General features: G+C 37.8%; 1 protein-coding gene across 1 annotated transcript in view; it reads left to right on the plus strand.

The window, feature by feature from the left end:
- The window catches only part of hydin (HYDIN axonemal central pair apparatus protein), a 163501-nt gene that overhangs the window by 25329 nt on the left and 124361 nt on the right, over window positions 1–13811 (plus strand). The window contains exons 8-10 of the mRNA XM_059334390.1: window positions 10688–10886; window positions 11182–11347; window positions 12838–12937. Of these exons, the coding sequence (XP_059190373.1) occupies window positions 10688–10886; window positions 11182–11347; window positions 12838–12937 (465 nt within the window). The remainder of the gene's footprint in view (window positions 1–10687; window positions 10887–11181; window positions 11348–12837; window positions 12938–13811) is intronic.

Raw genomic sequence — 13811 nt, forward strand, 5'->3', positions numbered from 1 at the left:
ATTTTGCAACACAGTGTATCACAGTTAAAAATTGTGTTTTAGTAATTGAGAATAGGTTTAAAGTTTTGCTAAGAGAGTAAATCATTCACTAAAGGGCTTTCAGGCACGGAGTTTATTGTTTTAACAGTTGTGAAAAAACAGTCCTGTTGCCCTGCCTGAAGAAAAAGCTAAAAGTTAAAAGACAAATATCTTGACAAAAGTACTTTTATTAATTTGTTTGTAGAAGTTCATTTTGTTTGTTGTTTGTTTGTTTTGTTGTTTGCTGCTGTAGGGACTCACATCAGTGCAGTAATCATCATCATTCATTCAGTCTGTTTTCTTATTCATTTAGCATTTTATTTAATGTGACAGCATTGCGTGACTCCTGTTTGTTTCACTGGAATAGGGCCTAGTTAATATAATCTAGTTATAATATAGCCTAGTTATTATAATAATCTTTTTAGCAGTTTTTAAAAATGATTATTCCTGGCCTCTAACCTACACTTATACCTGTACTGTCTTGCACTTAGTTTCACTCTCAGTGACCACCATATTTTAGGGTATTCAAGGGTAGCCTTGGTAGTCGGCACAATTAGCCAGACTCCTTAACATCAAAGCTAAAAAGACGAAGCTTTTGACTTTTCCTGTTGACACACGAGGGGATCAATTAGAGGTAAAAGTAGAACGTTGCTGGAAAACATTGGTGATCATGATTTAACTGGGGCTTAGTCTCATATCAGCATTTTACAACCATTTCGATTAATTCAGTATATAGTTTAGTGTCATCTTTAATCACTTTGATGGATGGCAAACAAGGTTTAATGCAAGAGCTAAGCAAATAGGAAAACAGCAATTATTCCCACATTTAATGTGGACTCCCAGCTTAACATTGGTAGCTGAAAATAGCAAACATAATTCGCTAGGTTAACGAGGGGATACTTCAATCAGAACCCAATCAGTCTCAGTCCTGACCCAAGCTGGCCACATCAAAGTCTCCTCTAAAGCTAATTTTAGCTACAGAACCCCTCTAAAGTCATCTTAGTAGAAAAATCCCATGGTGTTAAACAAATACAGTAGTAGAAAAAAAGGACTTGAGTTCCCCCTAGTTAGCTATGCATCACCTGGGTGGATATTCCACAGTGCACTACCCCCACCTTTATTCTGAAGCACTGTGTGTGTATGTGAGGGAAAATTCAGTAGCATGCTGACAACAATCATTCTGTTATCAGTAGTAGTCCTGAAACTATACCATGTCAAAGTCACCTTGTGAAAAAACTGCCTGTTTATGATAGGTTAATGGTGGATAAGAGCTGGACTGTTCAGATTTTTAGATTTATAATCATCCATTTTCAGTTTATCATTTAATTATTGTGCCATTCCCAACACTATAAAAAAAACCTGTTGTTTTTCCGGTAAAAACCTGCCAGTTGTGGTTGCCAGAAATTTACCGTAATAAATACGGTGCAACTTTTTCTAATATTACGGTAAAATGATATTAGCACTGTTGATTTCATGTTTAAGATTGCCATTTTATTCCATATTTTACTGTAAAAAAGAAAAAGTTTTTCAATCAAAAGAAACTCTGTTCTGCCATATAATTGACAAGAAAATACTAATACTAATTATAATTATAAATGCCGCATAATACAAAGATTTTAACATTAAATATCACAGTATATTTCTGTTAGAGATATGGTGTTTAGTACATTTAAAAGTGAGAAAAAGTATTTTTACAAAAAATAAATGCAAAAATTATAGTGATGGCTTGTATATATATTACAATATATTTTGTTACAAACGAAGTACCAGTGTATTTTACAGTGGAGTTATGTATTTAAAAAAAAAACAGTTTTGGCTGATATATATATTTACAGTGTTTCATTGTTACTGAAACTGAATTAACTCATTTATTGTTTTACGGTCTTTTACTGTCATGGTTTAGCAGTTTTTCACCGTAAAATCTACAGACATTTTTTACAGTGAAGAGCAGGGAGATACCTGATATAATATTAATGTATCACTCTTTAATGATTGTTTGGAGTAAAAACCTTAAGGATCTCTACTAAATATATATTTCTGTGTGTACTGTAGAAGTATTTATTGTTTTGCCTGTGTGCGTGACCTTAAAGGAGCAGGGCTGCTGACTGGCTGCATAAACAGGCAGCTCTGCTGAAGGAGTGGCAACCGTAACGGCGCTCAGCAACATTAAGCTTTTATAATGGGAGGGCCAGCCCAGGTCCAGAGCACCACTTACAGCCCATCAAGAGACTATCATTTTTAATTTAGCACCTTTCCCTGTCTCCCTCACGCTCATGTATGTTTCAGGTCAGCATGCTGCAAAAGGCTGCTGAGGGGCTGTTAGAGACTTCACTATAAGCTGGCTAACCTAGTCTGTGTGTGTATTAGTGTGTTGCGTGTCAATTTGCATGTACAGTATAGTACTTATCGGGGGTTACACACTGCGTCTTTATTTCCCATTGTCAGTTAAAAGCCAGCGTAGCTTTGAAAAATCTAGCTGTGCTCCGCTTGCTTGTTTTCCACCATGGTGCGTTAGACAATCCTTGTTCTGTTTTAAAAGTGAGCAGAGAGTCTGTGCTGCTCCAGTAACCCCCTCCCTCCATCACCATCACACACACACACACACACACACACACACACAGGCCTCTCTTCTGTCACTGCTGCTGATTTAAATGAAAAGACGGACAGCTCTTAGGGAGCGCTGAGGCATCTGCTTTGACAGGACTATAGCACCGAGGGGACTTCAGCACAGCAGCCTTTTAGAAAAGCAGCACACTCACACAGATAGAAAGCAGCTGCGTATAAACAAGCACACACACACACAGCAAAAAGGTACAAGCGTGTGTGTCCACACACTCATACTGCAGAGCTGCTGTTTGTGCCGTAATCAAAGCTAGCGGAGGGGGTTGAGAAGTTCCCTCGCTGTGTACATAGAGAAATTATGGGAAGAGAAAGCGAGCGGGGGGAAGACGGCTTGGTGGACATCGATGATGAAAGCTTAGCAATAAGCTGCAGCTCTCCCTGCCTGTCAACTGCTGTCATAGCATCCGGATGCTGGGAGATAATTGCTTTTCTCTCTGTATTCCCCCAATTCTTCTTTCTCCTTCTCTCATTTCCTTCTATCACTCATCCTCTGTCCTCAATGTTGTCTTTTTTTTTCCTCTTCTGCATCCGATGATATCGCACACACTGTAAAAAAAACAACTGTTGTTTTTACGGTAAAAAACCAGCAGCTGTGGTTGCCAGAACTTTACCGTAATAAATACGGTGCAACTTTTTCCAATATTACGGTAAAAGGATATTAGCACTGTTGATTTCACATTAAAGATTGCCATTTTATTGCATATTTTACCGTAAAAAATAAAGAGTTTTTCCATCAAAAGAAACGCTATTTTTCAATATGATTGACAAGAAAATCTTTATAAATGCTTCATAAATTAAAGATATTATCATTAAATATTACAGTATATTTCTGTTAGAGATATGGTGTTTAGTTAATTTAACAGTGACAAAAAGTATTTATACAAATAATAAATGCAAAAATGATGGCTTATTACAGTATATTTTTGCAACAATCACTGTGCCAGTGTATTTTACAGTGAAGTAATGTATTTTTAAAAAACTGTAAAAAAAAAATACTGTTTTGGCTGATATATACATTCACAATGTTTCATTGTTACTGAAACTGAATTAACTCATTTATCATTTTACGGTCTTTTACTGTCATGGTTTAGCAGTTTTTCACTGTAATATCTACAGACATTTTTTACTGTGCAGCTTCTGCTGGTCTCTCTTGCAGAGTAAAAGCAAAGACCTGTCTGTGGATCTGGGCCAGGCTTTTTTGTATTCCCTCTTACTGCCTCTAGGTACATGATGAAAATCTCAGTGATAATTGGACCGTTGGAAGCAAACGCAACTCCTTGAATTGTAAAATGTGTTTTTACTGCAGGGCAAGTGTGGCCATTGTATAGGTTTAACCAGCCTACATTTTTACAGTCTGGTTTGTTTTTCCCTCAACCGGGACTGGGGTCAATTTGTTGTTGATGCATCTGAAGGCTAAATGAGTCACACTGGGAGAGTTTAACTTCCACTGAGGCTTTCATGTTACTCAGAAATGAGGTATCTCAGGTCCCAATTAATCACTTCTACTCACTCGTGTTCAAGCCCAGGCAGAGATGGATTAAAAGCTCTCCTATGCAGTCTGCAGCGAGCAGGATTTGAAACCTAATGGGATGGCTTATCTTATATATATCCTAAGATAAATGTCCTGAAAACAGTCAGTGCTTTGGTTGATTTGTCATTGGATTTTACTCTACTTCTCTTGATTTTGTTTGATGATGTGTAGATTCTTATGGAGTGTCTTCAGTCAATTGTTTCACTGCCATTATTGATCAGGAAAAAAAGATCCTTGTTTCAGCTGGAGTGTCCCTCTTCAGTCAAGGTTGAATGAAGAAAGCAAATGTTTGTGTTTTTCCAAATTGGATTGAGGTTTAAAGAAACCTGGAGTGGTTGGAATTCTAATTGTTTCTGACATCATCTTTGATGTGTTGAGTAAGATGCAAGGGTTATTGGTAACACTTTACAATAACCATCATTTATAAATGGTAAACAGATCAGTTTATTTATGTTTAATCATCATTTATAAACCATATATAAGCCATTTAGAACGGTAAATATATAATTTATGAATGTTTGACTAACTAAATCATGTATAAATGGCAAATAGATGGTATATTAATGTAAGTTTAAAGTTACTTTACCATTAACAAACAATTAAATTACAATTAATAGTTTTTTAAAAGTTTTAGTTGCACTCATTTTAACATTTTTAACACCATATTAAGTATGTTAATGATTTTTGAAATGATTCATATACCTTTAAGAAATTGGTTGGAATTTTTTTAAGATTAAATATGTATAGCACTTTGTAAAATGGTTAATAACTGGTTTATAAACCATCTATAAACACTACTTAGTTGGTTATTGTAAAGTGTTACCGGGTTATTTGTTGTCACCATGGGTACCAATCAGTGAGGAAGGAAATCTTATTATTAAGATTATTAAGCGTGTGTTGGAGAGGGGTGAGAGGGAATTTATGACATGAATCAAACAGCATTAATACATTCCTGGGCTATTGTCCCCAAAGATAATATTAAACTTGTGAAACTAAGTTGAAACTTGCAAAATGCTAGGCCAGGCTCCCTTTTTTAGCTTTGCTGATTGCTGGAAATGCTTTTAATATGTAACTGAGGCAGTTGTTTATGAATTGCGACTCCATCCAGACAGTTCAGAGGACTGAGTCAGCCGCCAGAGACAAGATAAAACAATCAATAAAACAGGTTTAGCAAAAATGATGTATCAACATAACCATTAGAGGTCCTTGAGCAGACAGCCACAAATGTCCAAAACAAATCCAAGGGTGATTGGTAGTATGAGAGATCAGCTGCAGACAGACAGATGGACTGATCCACATATGCACTCATGCACACACACACACACGCACACAGTCAAACACATGATCCCCTCCAGACTTGCGCCTGTCGGAGACAATAAAACAAAACAATCGCTCTATCCAATAATCCATTCACATGTCATGTAAACAGTGCTGTCATAGCCTACGCTCCCAGGGCTTCATTACTCTCCCCGTCCCCTCACTCCATACAGAATTAGGTAACTCTGCCCCTTCAACCTGGATCAACCTACAGCAGGAACTTAACATTTTCAGCTTGATTTTAATAAACTAGAGAGAACATCTGTAGTGGTCTGCTCTTGTCCTCATTTATAGTTTTAAAGTTCTTAGAAATGACTGTTTTGCACTGCACATATCACTTCAGGACCTGTGTCCTTTGTATAAATGTACTGTTCTGTCCTAACTCTGTGTTGTATTGCAACCTGGTCTCACAGGAATCCGTGAAATAGCCACGGATTTCGCTTAACTCAAAATCCGTGGAATAGCCACGGAATTGCTCAAATTTCCGTGAAACTGACACGGATTTCGCTACAATGCAAGTTAATGAGTCATATCCCGTGGCTATTCCAACATACAAAGTGATTATGTACATTCACTGAGTGAAGATTTAGAAAATAAAACATATATTTCTCGCTAGAAATGTGATCAAAATCCATTTTTATGCAGAAACTAAGTCAAAATATTGATTTTTCACTAAAAATGAAAGAACTGTCCGCCATGTTTTTTGTTCTGACCACTGGGACCTTGAAAGTCACGTGACTTGGAACAAACCAATAGCCACGGGATATGACTGTCATTAACTTGCATTGTAGCGAAATCCGTGTCAGTTTCACGGAAATTTGAGCGATTCCGTGGCTATTCCACGGATTTTGAGTTAAGCGAAATCCGTGGCTATTTCACGGATTTCTGTGAGACCAGGTTCTGTATTGCTGTATGTCCTAAACTCTCCTGAATGAGACCTGTGTCTCAATAAGATTACCTGTATGAATTAAGGTTAAAAAAAAAATCTGTATAAATATTGTAGCTAATAACCAAAACAAAAGCTTAAACTCATTTACTCTAAAAAAAATAAGCAAGTTCTCTAAATGCCCCCAATAATGTGGCTGCCATTTGATACATTCCAATTGGCATTGGAATGTATACAAGATACATATCTTGATATGCAAATAAAAACATTAAGCACAAAATATTCCTACATTTCTAGCAATCTTCCCCAAACAAATAAATAACACATGACAAATATTGCTTAACAAATCAGCAAGCTGTGATTATATTTATGCACATGTTTTCATGTGCATGCATGGAATTAAAATTTGACAACTGCATCAATTTTTTTAGCAAAATAAACTATTGTGCCACATGGCTCTTAATTGCTCAATTAGAAATACCAGCATGTGGTGGTAAAACACCAAATGTTAGCTTGTAAAGAGCTTCGAAATGCATTTGTTTTTTATTTTCATAGCTATAAACAACATCAACAGAACTATAAAAATGTGTAATGCTCATTTATTGCAGACAATATTCGAGAAGCTTATGCATATTTGGCCTGTACATCTCCCTCCCAACATCACTGATTCAGGGACTGCACATTTCACTTTATTATTTATATATATTTTTGCACTATCTACCTCTTTGTTTGCACTATTTGAATGTCTGTATTGTTGTTTTGCTTGTTTGCACCGTGGGTCCGAGAGGACAGCAATTTCATCTGTGTCATGTTTTTATTAGTCAGGCGGCTTAGCTCAATAAAGGGGACACGCTGGACAAAAGCACCACATTTTTTCCACATGCTCTCTATCACCATAGGTTTCAATTTTTGGTAGGAGCCACTTCATCAAGATGGCCGATCCGAGATGGCACCCATATAAAGTCTATGAGAACCAATACATCTTCCAAGCCACACAGAAGGTCAATCTTGGTGTCAAAATCTACATTTTCTGGGTCCAGGAATCATTTAAAGCTGTTGAGAATATCACTAGATGATTATTTGATCAAATAGAAATGTTCATTTTCACTCAGACTGGTAGGCAACTTGCTTCAAGTGCTGCAGCAGAGAATCCTGAGCTGAAAATGTTTGGAATCTAATAATTATGTAAATACATGGCCAAAATGAACATATCTATTTGATCATCTAGTGATATTCTCAGTAGCTTCAAATTATTCTTTGACCCAGAAAATGTATATTTTGACACCAAGATTGACCTTCTAAGTGGCTTAGAAGATATACTGGTTCTCATAGATTTTATATGGCTGCCATCTCCGATCTGCAATCTTGATGAAGTGGCTCCAACCAAAAATTGAAACCTATAGTGATAGAGAGCATGTGGAAAAAAATTGGTGCTTTTGTCCGACGTGTCCCCTTTCTTCTCAAATCTGGTCCTAAGCCGCCGGACTATATGTGGCATACTTGACAATAAAGTTGACTGAACTGAACTGAAAATTGAAATTCACACATTTGAAGAAGAAACTGCTGTTGGTTTCCTTGCTGCAGGTGCAATTCAGTCCAGGACCTGCTGGCAGTGCAGCTTTACAACTGGATAATACGTGCTGGGCCCCATTTTGGGTGCTTGGCGTCAATGACACCTTGTCCTTGTATATTTAAACCTTGTTGGACTCGCATCAGTGGGAGTGCACTGGTGCAATTTCAGACCTAAAAAAAAATGTTGCACTGTCAAAGTGGAGTCAAGTTTCTAATCCTCAGCCAAGAGCAGAATTTCAGTCCCCATCCTGCTGAACAACCATCAATCCTCCCAGTCGCTTTAACAAACCTGCATTCCAGAGCACTTGTACATTTTAATTCATTTTGTCCTCTCCATTCAATTGTCTAAAGTAATTAATGGCAAGTCTCCATGGTTGTTTTGGCTAGAGACAAGCTTTGAAAAGCACAACAGTCACAGTTAAATGAAATGCCGGTTGGGCTTTGCTGAATTTAACTATTTGCAAATAAGACAATCCTCCATGTCACTTTGACCCCAGTTTTTATTTCTAGTAATTTGACTCACCAGGGTAGATGTTTTCATTTACACCAGGGAAATGTAATATTAAAAAAAGCTGGAAACATGGAGAGAAGAACCTTTTAGTGTTCAGAGTATCCCCTTCTTGTGAAATGTGAAAGTGTGTTTGATGCACTCTGTTGTTCATTTTATTTTCAAAGCATCCCAAATTTGGTTGAATCAAGGTTGTAACCTCTGCAGGCATACAAATCTAGGGATACACAGTGTGCATACTGGCTAATGCTCCAATCCTTATGATTTGAATGTAAACAAACTTAATTTCACTAAATTTACATAAACCATTGTTCTTTGTGGCTTTATACAAAACCTTGATTTACATCTTATTTTAGTTGCTGCTTATTGTTGCTCTTTGTCTCCCTGTTGGTAGTGTGCACACTGTGATGGTGGCACCTTGTTGCCTCCACAGAGGCTCATTAGATGCTTTTGAAAGGTTGCTCCAGAGAAATGTTTCTCCAGAGAATCATACTTTCCCATTGTTGTTTTGTGTATTGTGGGAATTTGTGTTTACCTTAACCCATAAAAACCTATGGTGACACCCGTGTAACAAACTTTAAATCTTCCATAATCTCTCATATTCAGCTTTATGCTTCACATTAACTCATTAAATCCCTAAGCGACACATACTCCACACCCTGGTATGGTGGTCATGTGACTGTGACAAGAAGTGACTTCTCCAAAATGTGGCTGTGACTGGAAACAGAAATGTGAAAATTTTCAAAAAGCTTATTTTTTGTTACAAGGCTAAGTTTAAACCCATTTAACAATTCTAATCCATTAATAGTTGTGTCCTGTGTTGCATTTAACTTGTTATGACCATATTTCCTGAACAAATTAAAGTGAAAAATTTTGATATCAGTTATGGAGATGCAAAAGAAAAAGGCAAATTTGTGTCTCTGTAGGCAGAAAATGTGTCTAGTTTTTTTCCATTTTTAAAATAAGAAATATCATAAACATAAATACCATAAAAGCACAATGTAACATACATGTCACATCACAGATATTTGACATTTAGGGGTAGTATTTTCTTTTAAAAACATCAGAAATGTGTTCTATGTGGTTCACTTATAGAACACATCCTTTAAGAATAACTGGGTCTGGGTTCTTATGGGTTAAGCTTACTAGATTATGATTCAAACATCATATTTACATTAGCCTGATCTTTTTCACATTACTGCCACTCAAAAAGGCTTTGGCAGAATAATAAATAAAGGTTGTTTTGGATGCTAATTTTTTCCAGGATATTTTGAGAGTCACGTTAATCTCACTGCGACACGCTTCTTGATCCAGATCCAGTCTTTCAAAGCTAAACTTTGCAGTGTGTCCTTGACTTCACACTGCCCACCTTAGTCCTGAGACTCCCAGAGGAGCAGCAGTAGCTGCTCAGTGGCTAGAATTGTTTTGTGCTGAGCAGCACCCTGTGGATTACTGCATGTGCAGTCATCAGTGTGTAACTGCCTCTCCCCTGTGCAACTGCACCTTTAGGGCATTGCATTAATTAATGCATTAAATAATGCATTAAATAATGCATTAAATAATGCCAATCTTCCTATACAGTAGTATGTGTGTTTCATTTAGATTTTTGGATTACCTGCATTTTATGGTTATATACACTACTGGTCAAAAGTTTTAGACCACCCCAATTTTTCCAGATTTTTATTGAAAATCAAGCAGTTCAAGTCAAATGAACAGCTTGAAAGGGTACAAAGGTAAGTGGTGAACTGCCGGAGGTAAATAAAAAAAGGTAAAATATAACGTACATTTCAGAATTATACAAGTAGGCCTTTTTTCAGGGAACAAGAAGTGGGTTAACAACTTAACTCTATGGAGTCTTGGGCTATTTTGTCCATTTTTTAAATTCTTTTCATGTCTTTGTAAGTCATTTTGTGTCTTTTTTTGGTCATTTTGTGTCTTTTTTTAGTCATTTTGTGTCTTTTGGTGTCTTTTTTTGTCATTTTGTGTCTTTTTTTAGTCCTTTAGTCCAACATAAAATGTGATTTTGAATCTTTTTTTTTACTTTCAAAACACTATCATGCTCAATAAAGAATTTTAAATGTTGCAAATGTGCATTCATTTCAGAGTACACTGAGACATTAAACTGCATCATTTTCAATTAAATTCTGGAAAAGTTGGTGTGTTCTAAAACTTTTGACCAGTAGTGTATGTATGTGTGTGCACTACATGCTGTTTTTGCATCTTTTCTGCACAGGTGAAGATGTATACATCCGCTTGTATGGTGCATGTGAGGAACTGGATATCCACCTTGAGCCTGGCTCTGTCTTGTTGAAGACTTACATTTCCCTGGCCGACGTACACACAGTGTCCCTCATCTACAGGAGTGAGATCCCTCTGAAGTACTGTTGGACGACATGGCCCAGCCTGCAAGAGGAGGCCCTGACCTTTTTGAGGTATGCATGCACACATGATTTAACACGGAATGTGCTTTTGATCAGATGTTTTTAAAAGTGTGTGCAGTATGTGAGTTCCCCCTTTCCTGCTCACTGTGTACATGTAGAAAGCACAATTACCTGCAGTGTTTTTTTCTTTACAACGGCATCTGTAGCCAAAAATAGCTCAAGCGTCCATCACTTTTTTTCTGTCTGCAAACTCTTTGTTCTTTCCTCTGCCTCATTTTCTCTCTGACCCTCCTCATTTCTCTTTGTTTTTGTCTTTCACCTTCCCTCCCTTTCTCCATTTCTCTAGGGAGAGCTCAGTGCTCCTTCAGAAGGAGGAGGTGGAGAGGGAACAGTTGCTTCTTCAGTGTGAGTCTGACCCCACAGCGATCCATCGCCTCCCACTGCTGTCCAAAGCCCTGCAGGAACAGAGAAGCCAGGCCCTGTCACACAGCTGCATAACTGTGGAGCCAGCGGTGCGTTTATCTGTGCAAGATTGTACTGCATGCAGATAATAACTCTCATGATATATCTAAATAATCTTTTACTTTTATTAACCCTTTGATGCACAACATAGGTAAAAAAGGATTTATTTCCCCTGTTATTTAATGCTTGCTGTGTGTTTCTGTGCTATCTGTTTTGATATCAACTTATTTTATGATTGAATATTCTAAGTATTCTTTAAATATCTTGTTTTTGATAACAACAGATCATTATTTTCATTTTGCTTCTAATAATTTATGAAGAAAAAAAGTTTTTGTATTATTACATAGCTAACTACTTGGCTAAGTAGCTTGCTAAGCTAACTACTTAGCCAAGAAGTTAGCTAAGTAGTTAGCTTAGCAAGCTACTTAGCTAAATACTTAGCCAAGAAGTTAGCTAAGAAGTTAGCTTAACAAGCTACTTAGCTAAAAAAGGGATATGGCTCATTTTTCACCCATGTTGTGTATTAGAAGAGTAGTGACAGAAAAAGGGATTCTATTCAAAATAAATAAAGGAAAACATAAAAATTAGGATGTATGATGATCAAAAACAAACTAATTGAGGAAAACCTGGAATACTGAATGATGAATTATTGCAAAGATATAGAACATAAAAACTCTGTTGGGTCACTTTAGACCATGTTGTGCATCAAAGGGTTAATGCCAAGGGGTTTATATAGTTCTATACAACCTTCTCTGTGCTGGCAGGGATTAAGTAGCTTTTCCAAGGACACTAGAGCAGTTTTATCTGGTTCCTTAGAATGAGGGACACGTCTCACTCTCACTACATGCTGCACCTCCTACTGTGAGGACAGAAATAAGAAGCCTTCCTCGAAGTTCAGATCTGAGTTTAGATTTATCGCAAAGCGTTATGTTTTGGCTCTGATGTTCGAAAGTAAATCCAATCTGACTCCTTGCTAACGGCAGCATCACAGGCTGGGCCCTTTTTGCCCAGGGACCTTCAGGTAGCCTGACCTGTTCTGACACTGTCATCCCCCTTTTCTGCCAAGTGTCTCCTCGGCTCAACTCAGCCAGGTTCCCTGGGCAGAGGGAGAGAGGAGACGGACGAAAAACAGAAGGAGAGGGCAGGAGAGACAGTGTGTGGGAGAGAGAGTAAACACTCTGTAGGCCAGTCACAACACAAACTCTGAGAGGGCATTTGAGAGGAATAGTCACTCTACACATGCAGAACCACACAGGTATTAGTAGTTGTCAGAGACACTTAGTGTGTGTGTAGAGTTGACGCAAATAAAATAACCAAACAACTTTCACGTTGTTTTTCACACTAAAGAGAAAGCAGTTGAATTTCCATCCAAAAACCGTCTCTTCTTGTCCATTCACACTATCAGTCTGCAGCTAACAGAAACTGTGGTCCTCAAACCAATCTTTTTTTTCTGTGAATATGCATCTGTGTGTGCCTGTTGGTTTTTTACCCTTTAAATTAAATGACCAATTGTTTTTTTTCTTGTCTTTACATGGCTCAGGAGGGTGAAATATGGCCAAACGTCCCAGCACAGTTCAAAATTGTCTTCAAGCCTGAAGAGGCCAAAGTATACCAACACACCATATACTGTGATGTCACAGGTCAGTGCAGAACCACAAAATGCAATTGTTGTTTAGGTTTCACAAAGCAAAGCAAAGTATTACATGTATCTTTATGATTCATAACAACCAAATAATGTTTCATTTTAAGCCACACTAGTAGCCTGGTGCCAGGGAAGGCAATGACTAGTAGGATACTTGTTCATTTTTAGAAGGAGGGATGGACACAGTGTGTTTCATGCACCACTGCCTGGCGAACAGCCCAATGAAAAAGTAACAATTACAAATCTGCCTGCTCCACCGCCACCATGAACATGGCAATGGATTTATCAATACGTCGTTATAGGCTTTGATCAACGCCATAGATTTTAACTTGAGCAATGAGTCATGCAGACTGGACTAATACGTTCAATTAAACAACCCCTCTGCTCCTGCATTGTCTCTGCTAGGAGACAGGGAGGGGGGTGGCAGGTTAAGAAGGTGCATGCATTTTGGTCATTTTGTAGACAGAGGGGATGGCACTGGTTTATGACCATCAACCTGCAAGACGAATGACATTCTAGCTTAGCATCGGTTGTACTTTGTGTCTAGTACTAATTAACAAGCATGCTAACGTGTTAAACTTGGTAACATTATACCTGCTAAACCAGTGGTCCCCAACCTTTTTATTACCGCGGACCGGTCAACGCTTGACAATTTTACCACGGCCCGGGGGGGGTTATATTGTTGCCAGTTTGAACCGCCAGATCAGGCTTCTGCATGTTTGTATGCCCGTTAAGACTCACAAGCTCTCGGACTCTGGTTGCTATGGTAACGTATAAACATGTCTTCAAAATAAGTAACAGATTTTTTTAATCCTCTCCAACAATTGTGTCTCAATGTCTTCGGCTATTACCTCAATGCGCCGAGTCACGGT

The sequence above is a fragment of the Centropristis striata genome, chromosome 6, assembly GCF_030273125.1.
Source record: "Centropristis striata isolate RG_2023a ecotype Rhode Island chromosome 6, C.striata_1.0, whole genome shotgun sequence".
NCBI lineage: Eukaryota > Metazoa > Chordata > Actinopteri > Perciformes > Serranidae > Centropristis > Centropristis striata.